Source organism: Ochotona curzoniae, unplaced genomic scaffold (assembly GCF_017591425.1).
Source record: "Ochotona curzoniae isolate NIBS_2020 unplaced genomic scaffold, NIBS_Ocur_1.0 contig_3819, whole genome shotgun sequence".
Classification (NCBI taxonomy): Eukaryota; Metazoa; Chordata; class Mammalia; order Lagomorpha; family Ochotonidae; genus Ochotona; species Ochotona curzoniae.
This window is the reverse complement of record NW_024466004.1, coordinates 59,419,176-59,436,050: the sequence shown is the minus strand read 5'-3', so window position 1 is coordinate 59,436,050 and position 16,875 is coordinate 59,419,176. Positions and strand designations below refer to the sequence as shown.

The following is a 16,875-nucleotide window of genomic DNA, read 5'->3' as shown; positions in this document are numbered from 1 at the left end:
GAAATGCTGTGAACATGTTGAATCTCTTTCACGTTCTAAAAATAGGAGTAGTGTGTTACAACATGACCTTATCATTAAAATTTTGCAATAGATGCTTACCACTTATTGAGAAGATGTTTTTTCCACTTTGTTTTAAATTGGCTTATAAGGAGGTAATGTTCAGAAGGATATTGCATTTGTTTTGCTCTCTGCAAGCAGTTGTTGCTTGGTATATGTATTCATGAACTGTTTCAATATGTCCCTGTCACCAGAGTCCCTGAACCAGGCTACCTTTCTGAAACATTTGATCCTTAATTTGAAAATCCTTTCTTCTCCACTATTTAGGTGCTTGAGACTTGGTTGAAATTGGTAAATATTTGCTAAATTAATTCTACCACCACGTTAGAATGTAGGGGTAGAGTCTCATTGCCATCTGTCTTACAAAAAGACATCAATGACAGAGTAGAAGTTGAACACACTTCCTAAATTTGGAGTTAGTCACAGTCCTTCTGTAAGATCTATCCTCCTTTACTGTTGTAGGAAAAGGTGTTGGTTTTGCAGCTCAGTCAAAAGTGAAATAATGGTCTTTTATTTGTACAATTTATGACCCATAGTTTTCCTGTTGGGTGCAACCACACTAATGTCAAGCTGCCATATATTTTGCCTGAGCAGACATCTGCTCCTGATTCATGAGGGGAAGCACCTGCACACCCCGCTGTATATAACACAAAGAGCATCCTTCCTCAGAGCCCATTGTCAGACCCCTCCAATGGAACATGGGAGGTGTCAAGAACACAGCTGCATGTCATACAGCCCGCTTCTAATGGGAGGTGACATCTCTAATAAAAAATTTACATTATTTGCTTCAAAGTCTATTTCTAGCTGCACTACATAAAAACTATTAAGAACCGACACGGCAGCTATAAAGTATTGTATTTAAATTAGCTTGCCATATGCCAAGCCAAGTAATCACAGAGGTTTCACGAGCAATGTTTCTTACCGCCATTCAATGAAACATTCATGAAACAACAGCAAGCACCCTGAGTTTGTTTCAATGTTAGCCCCACTCCAATCCTAGCTTCTACTACACTCCTCCACCTAAAACAATGCTTGGAGGTGGTATAAAAAGATAGTTCGATGATAACTGCACTCCCCAGTAGAATAAGGGAGACATGCAATAGACTATCTCCAGTGAATAGAGTTGATTCTTACCCCACGGATCCTTGGTGAAGACAGAAGTGGACTGTGTAGATTTATTTGAAGCTCCAGAAGAGATATGAGCTTCAGCAATACCCCAACTATCTTCACAACCATGTTCTTCCTCCTCTTCATCAAGAAGTGCGGCTTCCTAATAAGAGGAAAAAGCACTAAAGGCACCACTGTCCTGGTCCACGTAGGCGGGTTTGGATAAGCCCTTTTACTTTGCTGGATCTGAATTTTCCCAAACTTAAAATGAAAAGGTAAGTAAAATTTAAGACCCTTGCCGGTTATAGCATCCTGTGATTCCATAATGCCCAAGCCTTTTTCAATACATAGTTATTAAGCACCTACTGCTTGAAAATTCAGTGGCAAATCAGACACATCCGGTTTTTCTTCATACGGAGTTAAGTCTTCCAAGCCAGAAAGACAGTTAACCAGGGTCTTCAAGTGTCATAGCTGAGCCTTATGCCTCAAAGAGAGGAAAAGCTGCAGCTTACTGAGGAGGTGCCACTTGGAACAGATGGCCTTGGCACAGAAAAGTCCTAAAAAGATTGAAACTAATCCCTGCTGAACTGTTCTCTGCCCTGATTTTGGTGTTTAAGCGCACACTATCAGTTGATCCTTACAACCGCTTTGGAGAACTGTAAGGAGACCATACCCACTTTTTTCAGAACAAGAAACTGAGGTTTAGATTTAAACTACATGGGCAAAGACCCTCCACCCCTTAGCGTGAGAGTTAAAACTGGATGTTAAATATCTCAAATATTTCCTCTTGCAGGTTGTCTCCAACGGATACAATCACAGAGATGTGTGTCTACTCTAAGGAATAGACTGCAGTGTAGCCCATCAGTGCCCATGGAAGATGAATCAGTGAGGGGTAGAAGCTGAAGTATCCCTAATGCAGGGAGAGCTGAGGAGTGACATGGGGACTTGTGCCTAGATACACAAATGGACATTTCTTAAAATGCCAAATACTGGGTTGTCATCAAGTACTGGCAATTTAAATTATTAACACTGAAGAAGTAGCATCTACCTGTGAAATGCCCTTGCTTCATTTAGTTTAATATTTAATTCACTGCAGTAAATTACAGAAAAACCTGTCAAATTAATTTATTGAGATGGATCCCACCTTTTATTACCAACCCTGATCTATTTTGATCCTCTAAACATCAACTGGACAGGAAGGAAATATAACTTTTCTCAGACTATTATATATTATCCAGTAATTTTTCCAAATTTGTGAAGATCCATCCATCATTCAATAGCACCATTTTAACCTCCAGATGAATAGAATTCAACTTGCTCTTTATATCCCTTGTTAGTTATTTCTGAAACATGTCTTATAAGAAGCATTTCTAACCATGTTGCTGCCTGCTATAGAGCCCAATGAGACCTCTTAAAATTCTGTTATCGCCACCAAATTAATGTTTATAATAATTACAGTTTAAGAAAATTGTCTACTTCAAGAGCGAACAATCATCTCTCAAGAACTGATTAAAGTTTTATGACATGTAAAGATGCAAGAGGATGTTGCCAAGGACCATGGGTGTTGCTTTGGTTGCAACTGTTTTCAGAGACTATGTCTGAGAAAGACTGAGGGGGAGGGCAGGGGAAGCAACAGAAAACACAAAGGAATGCGTAACTACCCCCGCCCCAGTAAAGACAGGAAAGAATGGGTCATAAACAAGATGTGATTGCAAAGAAATCAAATATAAATCATCCTAAATCTTTAACCTATTTCTTTTCTTGTGCACACAGTCACCATGACTTCTAATATCACATTTCATAATTTTCCAAGAAGAGCTTACCTTGCTTTTGTTTCATTTTGAATCTATCCTGACTAATATGTTAACATTTTTTAAAAGACCCTTTGAAAACTTGGTAAAGACATATTGAAACTCTGTCAATCAGAGGTTGTTTCACACATCTATTGGACCATCCGGGCTTAGTCCCTGCTAGAAGAGCTAAAAGGTCATGAGCCAGTGCTGCTTGAGGGCCTTCTCCTGCGCCAGTCCTGGGAACAAGGGGTCGCTGCTTACTCTGCACCTAACAGCCACCAGATTCAAGTTCTGCTCCTCTGGCTTTGCTTGGCCTCTGGAGGCTGACCCCATAGGCTACAAATCAGCTCCCCTTTGGCGGCAGGAAAGTAGTAGAAAGGAGATGTTTGCTAGTTCTGTCCGTATGCCTTTCTCAGTCATGTCTCATAGGCAGATCTGTAATACATCAAGACTGTAGCTGCCACCAGCAGTCTTTCCATGGCACTGGCTTTCTCTGGGTTGATGCAATAAATTTTCTTTGTTCCTTGTGCGTTATGGCTGGAGTAACTTTGAAAATTTCAGTTGCAAGCCTCCCACAGTCATCCATTCCTTGCTCCCTTAAGGTGCCTACACTTGTACACCACCCATCTATTCAATACTTTTCATTCTCTTCATTTGAACCCTCTACAGTAAGTTCTGTTTCTTGCTGGGCTACTGATTGGCTGCTTCAATACTAACCACTATTCTGAAATCCATGGCATTTTTTTGTTTCTTTCCATCTAGGGAAATCCTCATCCAAAGTATCTACCTCAATCAGCTGTTTTAATTCACAAATTATTTAACCTTCATAAAACATAGCAGAGATTATGCTTCCCAAATTAGTATAAATGCTTAGATTCTCCCTTTATCTGATCTGGTTGCACAATCTTTTCCTGTTTCTCCCTTCAGCTCCTGGCCATCTAGAGAAGGTAACAAGCCTGGCTTAGGAATAACTTGTTATGCTCTGCCAATCTAAAACGATGGATGATCAGAGCACCTACTATCAGCTGTGTTGGTCCCTGAGGAAGCAGAACTCTCTAAGTTTAGGCCCAAACCACTTGCCTTCCTAGGAAAGAAAATTTCCACTAAAACCTTTTCACATGGATTTTAATACTGCATTTCCTCAGTCAGGTGAAAAATGAAAGCATTGTATGCCACTTTGAAAATCTTTTATCTCTGCGTTTGATTAGTAAGGTCCAACCAAAGTAAGTACACACTCTGAAAGTCCTCTACTTTGCACAGATTGACATATAATTTTACTACTACAGTGGATAATTCGTAGAAAACAAATTAAATAGTGATCAGAGCACTAGAAGAATTTAAAGCTGGTGTGTGTTTTAATTGATATGCACATAAAAATATGTGCAAGGCAGCCACATGCTATGAAGCAGCATCTTGCAACACGATGAAAAACAGAGGAAGAATGAGTTAGGTAAGGAATGTCCTATGCCTATTGTTTTAACTGTGTATAATGGTAAAGTCACACGAAATGAATAACCAGGAAGCTGGGAAAATTATACACAACATCTGCATCTATTGTCAAGACCTCATTAGTCACTTCCTAGAGATGATGTTTTAGATACTTCACCAAGTCTAAATGAGGAAATCCATACCCAGCCAACCCAAGTAGGCTCTTTTGTTTTGCTTTATGTCTTTGCTTTGTCCTATCCTTTCCTTTTTTTTTTCCGGAAAATATATAAACTGTCCATTTAGCACAAGGAGTATAATATTGCCAATGGAGATAAAGTCTACGTATCTTCCCTCAACCTCATTTCCTTCATTTATCCTTTACTGGCCTGATTTCTTAGATTCTCATTCATTTCTTCATACTTTTGTTTATGAGTCTATATTTCTGTCTTATATACTAACTAGCACTGTTTTGCATGTTTTAATTTTTCAATATAAATGATGCATGTGTATATATACTCTATATATTTATCATACTGTCTCTCTTGTGACTGGATTTTTTCCTGAGTATTTTAAAGATACAGTCATGATTAGAGGGGTCTTCACTTGTGAGGTTTGTCAAATTGTTCTCTAAAGTGTGTGCATAATTTGCCCTCTCTCAGCTCATTCCTTACAGATTCAAATCCATTTCTCCCACTCACACTGTCAGAATCTCTTTCCTAATCACTGAAAAGTGATGAGGTGGTAAGGACGAATAAGGCACCACCTGAATTCTAATGGCTCATCGTGACTGCAAGGGAGGTGAAAGTATAAATTAAAAATTATGATGGCAGTATCCCACTTGCTCTTATGAGGCATCTGCAAAGTGCCATATGAATGACTCCGTCAGAGACCAGTAAAGGAGTTTCCAGATGATGCAGGTGACAATCCCCCTAGGCCTTCATGACGCTAGATGCAAAAACATCAGGCAGGTGTGTGGTACAAATGGGGCAGAGTGGGGAATGATTGATACATGGTTTAAATAGACTAGAGTGAGCCAACATTGACCAAAAAGAGGTAGGTTTGGACTGGTTTGTAAAAGGGGAGATTTAGGGACCGGTGCAAAAACGTAGCGGTTAAAGTCCTCACCTTAAACATGCCAGGATCCCATATGGGTGTCGGGTCTAATCTCAACAGCTCCACTTCCCATCCAGCTCCCTGCCTGTGGCCTAGGAAAGTAGTTAAGGATGGCCTAAAGCCTTAGGACCCTGCACTCATGTGGGAGACCCGGAAGAAGCTCCTGACTCCTGGCTTCGGATTGGCTCAGCTCCAAGCCATTGTGGCCACTTGGGGAGCGAATCATCAGATGGAAAATATTCCTCTCTGTCTCTCCTCCTCTCTGCATATCTGCATTTCCAATAAAAATAAATAAAAATTCTTTTAAAAAGTCATGCTAAGGAATTGCATTTATTAATACAAGCAATTCACAAAGAGCCAGTGAGAGACTGGGACCAGAGAGTCATGTAGGAAAATTTTTAAAAATCAGTAATGATTAAAAAGAGTAAGACAGGAGGAAGTCTTGTGATGGGGAGAAGGGAGAATTGTAATAACACAGGAGAAAGAAGCACCAAAAGTCCGAACTAAACTGTGGTATTGGAAACACAGACTCATTCTAGTAACATTCAGAGGTAGAATATAAGCTCCATGAGGCCACGGCTACAAAGGGGGCTGGAGGTGGGAACAGTGAAACTCAGGTGGGGCCAGTAAGGGAGTACAGTGTGTGCAGAGCATTTAAAAACAGTAACAAAGCGCAGCAAAATACATTCTGCTTTTTCTGCAGTTTTTAATTTTTTTTTTAATTGGAAAGTCAGATTTACAGAGAGAAAGATTGACAAACAGAAAGGTCTTCCATCCACTGGTTCACTCCCCAAGTAGCTGCTCTGGCTGGAACTGAGCCCACCCGTATTCAGGACCCAGGAGTTTCTTCCAGGTCTCCCACGTGTTGAGGGTCCCAAGGCTTTGGACTGTCCTCAACTGCTTTCCCAGGCCACACACAGGGAACTGGAAGGGAAGTAAAGCTGACACATGAACTGGCACCCATATGGGATCCCGGTACATGCAAGGCAAGGACTTTAGCCAGTAGGCTACTGCACCAGAACCTCAGTCTGCTTTTTATTATTATTACCATGTGTCAGCAATTCTGAACTGTCACCAAAAAAATTCTTGTCTGTGAAAAATCTTTTGTCATTTAAGTTCTAAGACATTGTTGTGGTTACTGTAGAGTTTTGATAATAGAACAAATATGTAAGCTTCAAATTAGCACATTTCAACTTCAACTTTTAAGAAACAATATTTTTCAATGCAGAAATTAATTTCGAAAACTTGTAGTTCTAAATTCGTCCCATCACAGGTAGGGGCTACTGGTTCAGAGTTTGAGTTTCCAAAATTCCTAGCTATTTAACGTTATAATACTTTACACAGGTAGGCGAAAGACCACATATGAAGGCTTAGAATAAACAGTGATAGCATAGCCATTGTGAAAAGGCAGAGCCAGAGGTTTGAGTACTTAGATTTTGTTATTGTATCTGCAAAACATTCTCCCATCATCACAGAGATTATTGCTTTGGAAACATTTCAACAAATTACATTATTGCAAAAATACATTGAGGAAACTAAAATTCTTTATTATTTTTTTAAGCACTATAGTTCTTATTGATATTATATTCACGTATAATACATAAGTTTTGTAATATTGTATAGAAATTTAAACTCTAATTTTCATCATTTACTAAGATACAAGGATACAATGAATTTACAAGAGGCTACAGGTTGACAAACAATGTACAAATGGAGGAAGACTTGACTTGCCTCGTATGGTGTCAGTAAAGAGCAAGATCAGTAATGTGGAAAGTGATCTGACAATTGCGAGAATATAGAAAATGCAACTGTGGGAAGAGTTAATATCATCCAGCAAAAGCATATATAGTTAGAAGGAGGTTACCCTGGAGGCAACAAGCAATCAGTGGGGAGTGGCCAAAGAAAAGAAGGAATAGATGCCCATGCTCCCTTGACTCAAAAAAGAAAAAAAATCTAAGAAAGCAGGATAGACAGGAGACAATCAAGAGGAGAGTTATCCTTGATATGAAGAGTGTAGAGAATTTCAGTGACAGATTTTCAACAATATTGAATACTAGAACAAGTAGGATGGGCAAGGCAAAGTCCGAAAGACATCACTGCACATTTCTGTCATGGGAATTTTAGGATGCAATGGAGGCAAAGGCAGACAATGGGTAGAGGCATGGAAGGAAGAGTAACTGGTGCAAGTTAGTTCACTTATGAAGAATCAGCTGGACAAGAAATGAAAGCTTGGAGACATTCTCGGAATCTGAAAATGAATTGTCACATAAATATAATTCAATATTCAAACTTCTTATGAAGGAAAAGATAACTTAGACATTTGTAAAGAAGTGGGCCACTAAATTGTATGATCAAATCGGATCACGTGCGACACCTGCCTGGGATAGTAGTTAGAATGGGACTTGGGACACCTGCGTCTCAGAGTGTTTGAGTTCAACTGCAAGTTCTGTTTCTGATTCCACCTTCCTGCTGATGCTTACCCTAGGAGGCAACAGGTGATGGTATTTGAGTACTGGGTTCCTGCCACCCATATGGGAAACCTGGATTGAATCCCAGGTTCCTTGCTTGAAACTGAGCCATTCACAGTTCCATTTCTCCCTGTCTCAACCTTCTCTCTCCCTCTTTTTGTTGTTCTCCCCCTCTCTCCTCAAATACTTGTTTTAAAATCTCTTATAGGCATACAACTCTGAAGTCACTTCTATTTGCACTTATAGCAAGCCCTTGTGGTCTGCATTGCTTCCTTTCTTGGAAATGTGTTCATGGCATTTGCTCCAGTAAATTAAATAAAACTGAGTCAGTTTTCAGATAAAAAAAATCTGGCAGAGGCTATGTTGTGTAACCATAGCTCAGAAAGTGAGGAGTGAAAAGAACAACCCAGTTAAGGGGTGCAATGTGAGGAGAATCTAGAGCAGAAAGCCAGATGTTAGCAGGAGATTTATTTCAGGAAAAAAAGGTAGGAAAAAAAAAAATAAAACACTGAAACCCCCTTATGTAATATCAGTGATAATCACTACTATAGATAATTGAAAATTAGTGCTTAAAAACTGCATTAAGCAACTTTTCAAGGAAAAAAAAATAATGTTCAGCAATATTAATGAACATAATTATTCCAGAATCCAGCTTTTTAAAAGGAAACTCTGTATAGCTTTAAGAGTGGTTACTTCCTTGCTTCATCCTTTGAAATTATACAAATAAAAAGGCTATTTATTAGCAAAAAATTTTACATATAAATATTTCAATATGCTCCATGTCTGTTGATATCTACAATCTAAACACGTGTTTGATAAATTGGATTTGGCGTTATTTGAGATCTAGGGGTAGAGCGCTGAGAATACCCCATGAGAATATCCATGCAGCCCACAAAGAATGCTACGGATTAGCCAACAAGAGGCCTGAAGGGTGACTACTCATTTGGTAACCATCTTCCCACTATTTGCAAAATTTAGGGACCTGACTTAGGAGTGGTCAAGATAACTCTGTTCTCACTGGAATATCTCAAGTTCTGAGTCATTGTCTCTGTTTCTTTGGGGATTAGATTAAGAGGTAGAATGTTTTGTGAGCTGGTGCATGTGGGTCCTAAGAAGTGAGCCCAAAGGCAGCACTGAAGAGCCAACTGGGAGAAACCATCATCGCAGTGTGTGTCAACTTGTCTTCACTTTGTTATGTCAAAACTTAAGAAGAAATGCCTTTCAACCGGATGAATCTCTGAAAAATGTTGAAACCACTTTCCTAATGAAGCTATGTTGAAATCACTGGCAAAATCTAAAATAAATAAATAAATAAATAACTTTTTCTGATTAAAATGTAGGGAATTTCATTACGCAAACAAGGGCTTCTAAGCCTAAATACTTCTAAGTATTCCAAGGAGGGAAGATGGGTAACTATCTGCAGATTTGAGTAAAATCAGCCAAGAAGATAGCATCATGCTAACTGCAGCACATTGTACAGTGCATTTAACTCACTTTAGCACTTTGAATGTAGGCTTATATGTAACTCTTACCTGAGAAAATATAATGCCAAAAATGATCAATGGTTTAAGTCAGGACTCTTCCTATTTCAGATATTTTGCTTTTTTTTTTTTAACAGATGCATAAAAAAAAATGGCCTGTGAGATGCCTACTCATTCAATAAATTTGTGTTCTCAGAATTCATTATTCCCCCAGAAAAAGCTAGATTGATATTTTCCAGCAGACTAAATTGTATGGATCCCAATTAGAAGATCTTTGCATACTTCCTGATTATCACATCTGCTCAACTTTTAAACAAGATAGAATTCAGCATTGTGCAGGACCCATTGACTTTTTAAGTTAGAGCACAGGACCCTAGTGGCACTCTTAGCCTTGCACGTGCCAACAGCTCATCTGGGAACTGTTTCTTGTCCTTGCTGCTTCACTTCCCATTCAGCTACCTGCTTATAGCCTGGGAAAGCATCCGAGGACGGCCTAAAGCCTTGGGACCCTGCACATGCATGGCAGACCTGGAGGAAGCTCCTGGCTCCAGGTCGGCTTAGCCCAGCCATTGCAGCCACTTGGGGAGTGAACCAGTGGATGGAAGATCATTTCTCTGTCTCTACTTTTATCTGTATATCTGCCTTTCCAACAAAAACAAATAAATATTTAAGAAAAATGTTAGTGCAAAAAGCTCGTCTCCTAAGTGAGTATCTTCCATGTTAAGGTGACTTTCATTATTTGCTAAAATGAAAAACAGAACTCACTAGAAATAAAATGAAAGCTAAACTCATTATTGCTTGGAAACTAGATAAACGAGCATGCTTCTTATAAGTTTCAAAAAAGCAGAAAGATAATTTAATGCCAACTGTCAAAACTGATGAACAGTAATTTGGAAGATAAAAATAGATTCTGAACATCAGTGAAAGATTTTGAAAGAATATTGATATATAAACATAGACAGCATTCTATTTTGAAACTTGGTAAAATTAAGGCAAAAGTTGGTGAATTAAATTTTGAAAGTCTAATTCAAAAAATAAAATGAGTTGAGTCAATACTTACAAATGTTTAGAATCTTGTTGAAGACATAATAAGGGTACTTCAAAAACTTCATGTAAAAATAAAATTTAAAGATGTCTAATTTGGTGTAAAAATGAAATTCATGCATAGCTTTTTAACAATATGCATCTTCCATGAACTTTTTTTTAACTAGTCCAATTACAGTTCAGATCCTATTAGAATAGGCACCATGGTTGTAGAGTCAGCTCATTGTAATAGAATTTTATCATAATTAATTCACTGTCACTTGTAGTTGAAAGAGTCTACTTCCCTGTGGGATTTAAGTATCTAATCAGAAACTCTAAAGAGTGTATCATATCCTCAGATAGCAACTTTAGATTCTTTCTAACTCTCATCAATTTTTGCCACTGTTTTATTTAAATGAGGATTAACATGACTTATAGCTGCATAAATGTTACTGTCTTTAAAAAAAGCCATAATTCATTATGTCTTATGAAATAATGTTAGGATTACATGATGGACCTGTGTAAATAATGTGTTCTACAGTAATAACAACACAGACTACCATTCATAGCTCCTCTAAAGTGTTAAGTGGCTCCTTATACCACATTACTTCCCTCCTCAAATTCATCTGGTTCTAATCTGTATAAGTGCAAAATTAGCAATGCTGTGGTTTGCATATTCTGTTGGATATCCCTAAAGTTCCATTTGGTAAAGGCTTGGTCCCCAGAGTGGCACTCTTGGAAAATAGTGGAAATTTTGGAAGGTGAGGCCTTATAGGAGATCATTAGGTCATTAGGGGCAAGTCTCATAAGAATGTCATTTTAAAAGTCCAAGTTTGAGCAGAACTTCTCTGTCTCCTTGGCTTACTATGTACATGAGTCTCTACACACGCTCCACCATCCAGCATGTGACTTTTGTCAAAGCCTGCATAATACTGTTCAGACTTGCAATCTCCAGAAAAAGGAGCCAAATAACCCTCTCTTTCCTTTGTAAGTATTTTCTTAATGTATTTCATTGTCGGAATAAAAACTGACTAATGCAGGCAAGTACACATACACTGATTTTTTTTTACTCCAAATTAAACCTCACACTACTCAGAGCAAAGTGAGAATTTTTATGTTATTCTTCAAAGGCAAAATATTACTCCAGTCTTAACAATAAGGCAGGAGGCAAACTACAATAATGGAACTAGTTAATCATGAAGAGCTACAACCGGCTTACCAATGATTTAATTCAAAGCAGTTGGTTAAAATGACAATTTGGCTAAATGCATCATTTAAAAAGTAGACATTCTCATTCAATGCTTTTTATATTAGTAACTATGTATATAAATGTATATATACAAATATAATATAAATATATATATTTAGCATTGTTCCTGCTTTTCAATTTTCTCCCTGAGATTTAAATATTTCACATTTGTTTTAATTTGTTTTGATTCATTTTAGCCTGTTTTAGAAGAACAACAGAGATATGATAAATACCTGAATGTTCAAGAAGAAAGGTTTGGTTGAATATAGTAAAGATACAGCAGACAGTTTGGACCTCAAGCTTGAGAGAAAAGCAAGGGGCCTAAGTCCTGGGCCCAATTTCTGTTACTTCTAGTCTAGATATTAAATCCATGTAAGTCTCAAAGTCCCAATCTGTGAAAATGAAGATAACAGAATCTACCTCCTAGGGCTCTGGTAGAACAAGATGAAAGGATTATACACATGATCCCCATAGTTATTTACAGGTAATGGTCATGTTCAGTTAATTAAAGGGTTAAATAAATACGTTCTCTTTTTCTGTTCTTGAGGGGCAGCATGACACAGTGAAGAAAGAATAAGATCTGGATCACTCTGAAACTCAGAGTTATATGATGCTGATAGTAATAAGGAAATTCAAATTTTTTTTAAAAAAATGAGTATTATTAAAAAAAAGCATGGATTTAAAAAAAACTTGCAGTTAGATAACTTATCTTTGTGCTCTACCTTTCCATGAACATTCTGAAATCCCACAGAGGTTATAATTTTTCTGCTCATGGATATCATCCTTGTTATTAATAATTTTTAAAGCCATGGACAGATCTCAGATGGTTTAGATTCTCTGCATGCTAACATCATTCACACATGATTTTGTCATCTCATGTGGGAAAAGAGATTTGATGAAGCATCTAAAATTTTGTAGCGCAGTTACATATATATATATAATATACAGATATACAGAAGACTTGGAACTGAACCCAGCCCTAGCAGAGAGTAGGATGAGAAGTGGAAGTCACTGGTTTTCAAATATGCTACCTTGGACCAACCCATTCATGTCACCAAGGATACTTGGAACCAATAATATAAAATGGCACTGCGTGATGCTTTCCAAAGTTGGTCAAATATCAGAAACTTCAGGAAGTTTTTAAAGGTGAAGATCCTTCACAATTTTTCAGCAAACATTAAGTTATTCTAAACTACCCAATGTATTTACTTTTAAAACTATAGTTCCCTTGGCTTCATTATCAGAACTTTTTGCTCAGAAGATACCCATAATAACTTTTGCAATGTTGCCAGCATTGCAACAGCACCAGGATAATTAGTATTAAGACTCCTTGTTCATATCCATTGCTTTTATGACTAAAACTCGGCAGCAATGTCAGACTTCAGGGTGTAACATTCCTGAACCATCAAATCACTTCTATGGATCATGACTAAGATACAGTTTTGAATAAAAGAAAGGCATTTTAAGGCATATCAGACATAGTAAGGTTGACTATTATTTTGTGAATCTTTTTCTGAGATACATATGTGTGTACATATTTGTACATGTAACCATATCAATAGTTGTATCTTAGAACTATAGATCAAATACTTACATATATATTCATATCTATAGACTGCATCCCAATGAAAAACATGTATGTTTACTTTGGGACAAAAGCTACAAACATGAAATTAAGTGCGCTAAATTGAATGCTTCCTACTGTAGTTTTAGTTCCCTACTAGAAACTAAGAAAAATGTTCACGATCAATCACAAATTCCCCATCATAAATCTCAGATTTTTTCTCTCTTAGCCTTACTTTCTCTCACATTGCATGACAGAATTTCTTTGCCTTTTTTTCTTGAACAAATGTCATTATTTACTATTAAATTTTCTTCAAATGAATATACTAAACTTCAGTTTTAGGGCCCAAACTTGTGATGGTATTATATTGTGAGTGGTGCTAGTCATTCTTTTCTCTACAGAGGGGGAAAAACAAACAAGGAAATGTTTTTGCATAGAAGTCAGAAGGACTTTAGCCAGATATAAAGAAAATTTCCTGCTAGCCAGGATAGTACAAATCACAATATATCAATGAGGGGTGTGGTGTGAAGTCTTACATTCTGTTAGTCTGTGGAAGTATTCCAGATTCTTATCTGTCTGGGAATTCCTTAGTCATAAGCCTGTCTGGTGGGTAGGGAGTAGACTTCCAGGCAAGAGGTAACATTGCTGCCCTGCATCCCTGAGCCATTCCAAAGAAACACCAAACACGTATCCCAGTGCCCAGCCTTGTATGCCACAAGCAGTGACACAGCGTCTCCTCACTCAAGCACTGTTAACCTCTGAGGAGGGCAGCTCATTATTGTGCAGGAAAACTGGTGCCTCGCAGGATGATTGACATTTGCATGTGCCATTTATGCATCCTTGGATCCCATTATCTCAGCAGTAGGAGGAAGGAAAATAATAGGTCTCTCTGAAAATTAGGAAAATACATGAAATATATGAAAGGCACACAATCGGTGCTCAACTGGCGTAAGAATTTATGTGTATGAACATCCTTAGCCTTCCCTCTAAAATGTTGGGATCTGAAGGACACATTTTTAACAATGCAAACTGATGAAGAACTCTCCTCTAAGTTACTAGACCATTACCAATAATTCTGAAAGCAGACGTCTTTATCTATATGGAGCATAATGCAAATCCTCACTCCAATAGTTGGGGTTCAGTTTTCTTTGGGAATGGAACGAAACATTTTAAAAAATCCACTCTTACAATTAGTCTAAACACTTATTTTTCCTTACAGTGATGAGAAAATGTTAGTCATTCCTGTTCCCTTGGAAAGTGAAAGAAGGAGAAAAAATAATTTTGTAATGAAGGAGGTAGTACATATGTACCCTGCATCACTCAATAACAATATAAATAATTTGTTTTAGGTTGTTTTTGTAACAAAATGTTTAGATAATCTAGTATCTATATCATCTTCATATTCTCAGAAAATACTCACCCAAAGGGATCTTTTTTTTTTTGCAGAAATGTGACGCTGGATTCTTCCGAGCTGTGTCAGGAGAATGCTTGCCCTGTGACTGCAATGGCAACTCTGGTGAATGCTTAGATGGCTCTGGAGTCTGTATGGTACGTTAGCAGCACCTGTCACCTTTCACATATTTTGCTGACCTTTGCCTCTTGGATGGGGATAAGACTATTTTGGAAGTTTCAGCTCTGTAGGCACAAACTGCTGATTCAGCTCATTTGGTGCTTTTCAAGTTTTTTTGTAGCACACATGGTGTGAAGTACTTTGGATGTTCCACTGTCGGTATACCAAGTACCAAGGGGCCTCGCTGGCATGTGTGTGAATGTGCATGTGCTCTTTGAGGTTTCTCTCTCACCCCCTTGGCATCTGGGTTCCTGCTGGAGTGTGCTGGTCATGGGGTTGATATTAACACACAGAGAAGGAAACCTTGCTAATAGCGTCTTTAACCATACGGTTGGCTTCCCTCCACAGAAAATAGAATAGAGCAGGTGTTGGTGAATGACCTATTTTAGAACATAAGGCTATCAGGTCTCTAGGTGAAAATTAGTTTAAGAGAAAATTTTAAATTTGAACCAAACAGCCAATGAACATGAAAGCTTTGGCCTTGGGGTCTTTGTAGTTCCGTTTTCAAGCCCACAAGAGAGATTTTTTCCTTAATGGAAATGAATTTCCCAATAGGGTGTTCTTCAGTGAAGCACGGTGCTGTTGAAGGAGTCTGAGAGGCCCTTCAGCAGATAAGTGCTGCCTCCGAGGATCCCTTTTTCACTGAACGCAGTAGCAATCATGTGAAAATGGTTACTGGAATATTTACCAGCAATGGCTTCAGTGAACGTCACAGGGCACACTTTTCTGCATGAGATATCAGGAAAGTTGAATTCTTCCAAGATCCTTTTTCCAGAAAAAAGGTTTTCTAAACAACTGCCTGAATAGTTTTGCAAGGAAACATATTTTACTACATTCATAATTAACATAAATTTCCCTATTAAGTAGATCATTTTGATTGTAAGTAGCTGTAAGTAGCCTCTGAGGTATGTGCATCAAGCTGCTGCTCTTTCCGTTGCTAAGACGAAAATTAGAACATTTGTATTTCTCTTAGCTATAAAAGATTGCATTTTCCTGGGGACAGAAAATTAAAGGCCACAATGTTAAGTGCTGCTTTCTCTTGATAGTCTTTGTGTACTCCTGATATTTCTGTTTTCCCTTCCCCCAGCCTCTTAAATAACCATAACGTGCAGGATGTCCTCAGTGGCCGTGTAGGCAAAGGCAGCTGCCAAAGTCTACCCTTCTCTAATACTTCCATCTCCGGTTTCCTGTTATTTTAATCCCCATGACATTTGGGGGGAAAATTCCATGGATACATTTGGACTGATAATGTACATCTCTGATAATTTGGCCAATTAAAGGCCCATTGTTTTCTGCTTGTTTAAAATATAAGGGAGAAAGGACTGTGGAACCCACCAACCGCTGTTAGTAAAAGCAATCCATAACAGGGAAGGCTGAAATAACTTAAGAGATGACACATGTCTCCCTGCCTCACCCCTACCACTAGCTCCTACTAAGTCACTGCTCTCAACAATGATGCTGGCACGGTGAGATTGCTCATGGTTTTGTCTACGACTTTGACAGATTGTGTCCCAGTCGCTGTGGTAGGACAAACCCCCTATAGATGCTTGAGTTGAGCTAGTGTGAGACATGTACATGTGTGCTCATAAAAGTTGCCAGTCCTCCTGCAATTGCTTTGTTCTGAGACAGAAAATTAAAACTAAGGAAAAAAGCCATTCTATTCATCTTAATAATGGTTCCCCAATCACAACTTATACATGGGGCAATCTTTTTTTTCCCCTCCATTTAAATAACATATGTTCAACCTAAGAAAATAAAACAAACAAAAACCAATTCAGAAAAACATAGGCAAAATACAAAATAAAAATCAATCACCATCCTATCCCCCAGAATTATATATAAATAAATGTACCTGTATTCTTGTAAATTTAATTTTAATTAATTAATTTATTATTTTTTAATAATGATTACATGGTTGATCAGGGAGGGAAGGATAAAGATTTAGGAAAAATTGGGTGAACTCATTGCTTCTAAATTTGCTATTTCTTTTTGTTATTCCTGAGGCAAGGGGAGAAACAAAGT

General features: G+C 37.9%; 1 protein-coding gene across 2 annotated transcripts in view; it reads left to right on the top strand.

The window, feature by feature from the left end:
* LAMA4 (laminin subunit alpha 4) overlaps positions 1-16,875 on the top strand; it is a 140,611-nt gene that overhangs the window by 22,687 nt on the left and 101,049 nt on the right. For both annotated transcript variants that reach the window (XM_040983146.1, XM_040983145.1), the window contains exon 2: positions 14,730-14,831. In XM_040983146.1, the coding sequence (XP_040839080.1) occupies positions 14,730-14,831 (102 nt within the window). The remainder of the gene's footprint in view (positions 1-14,729; positions 14,832-16,875) is intronic.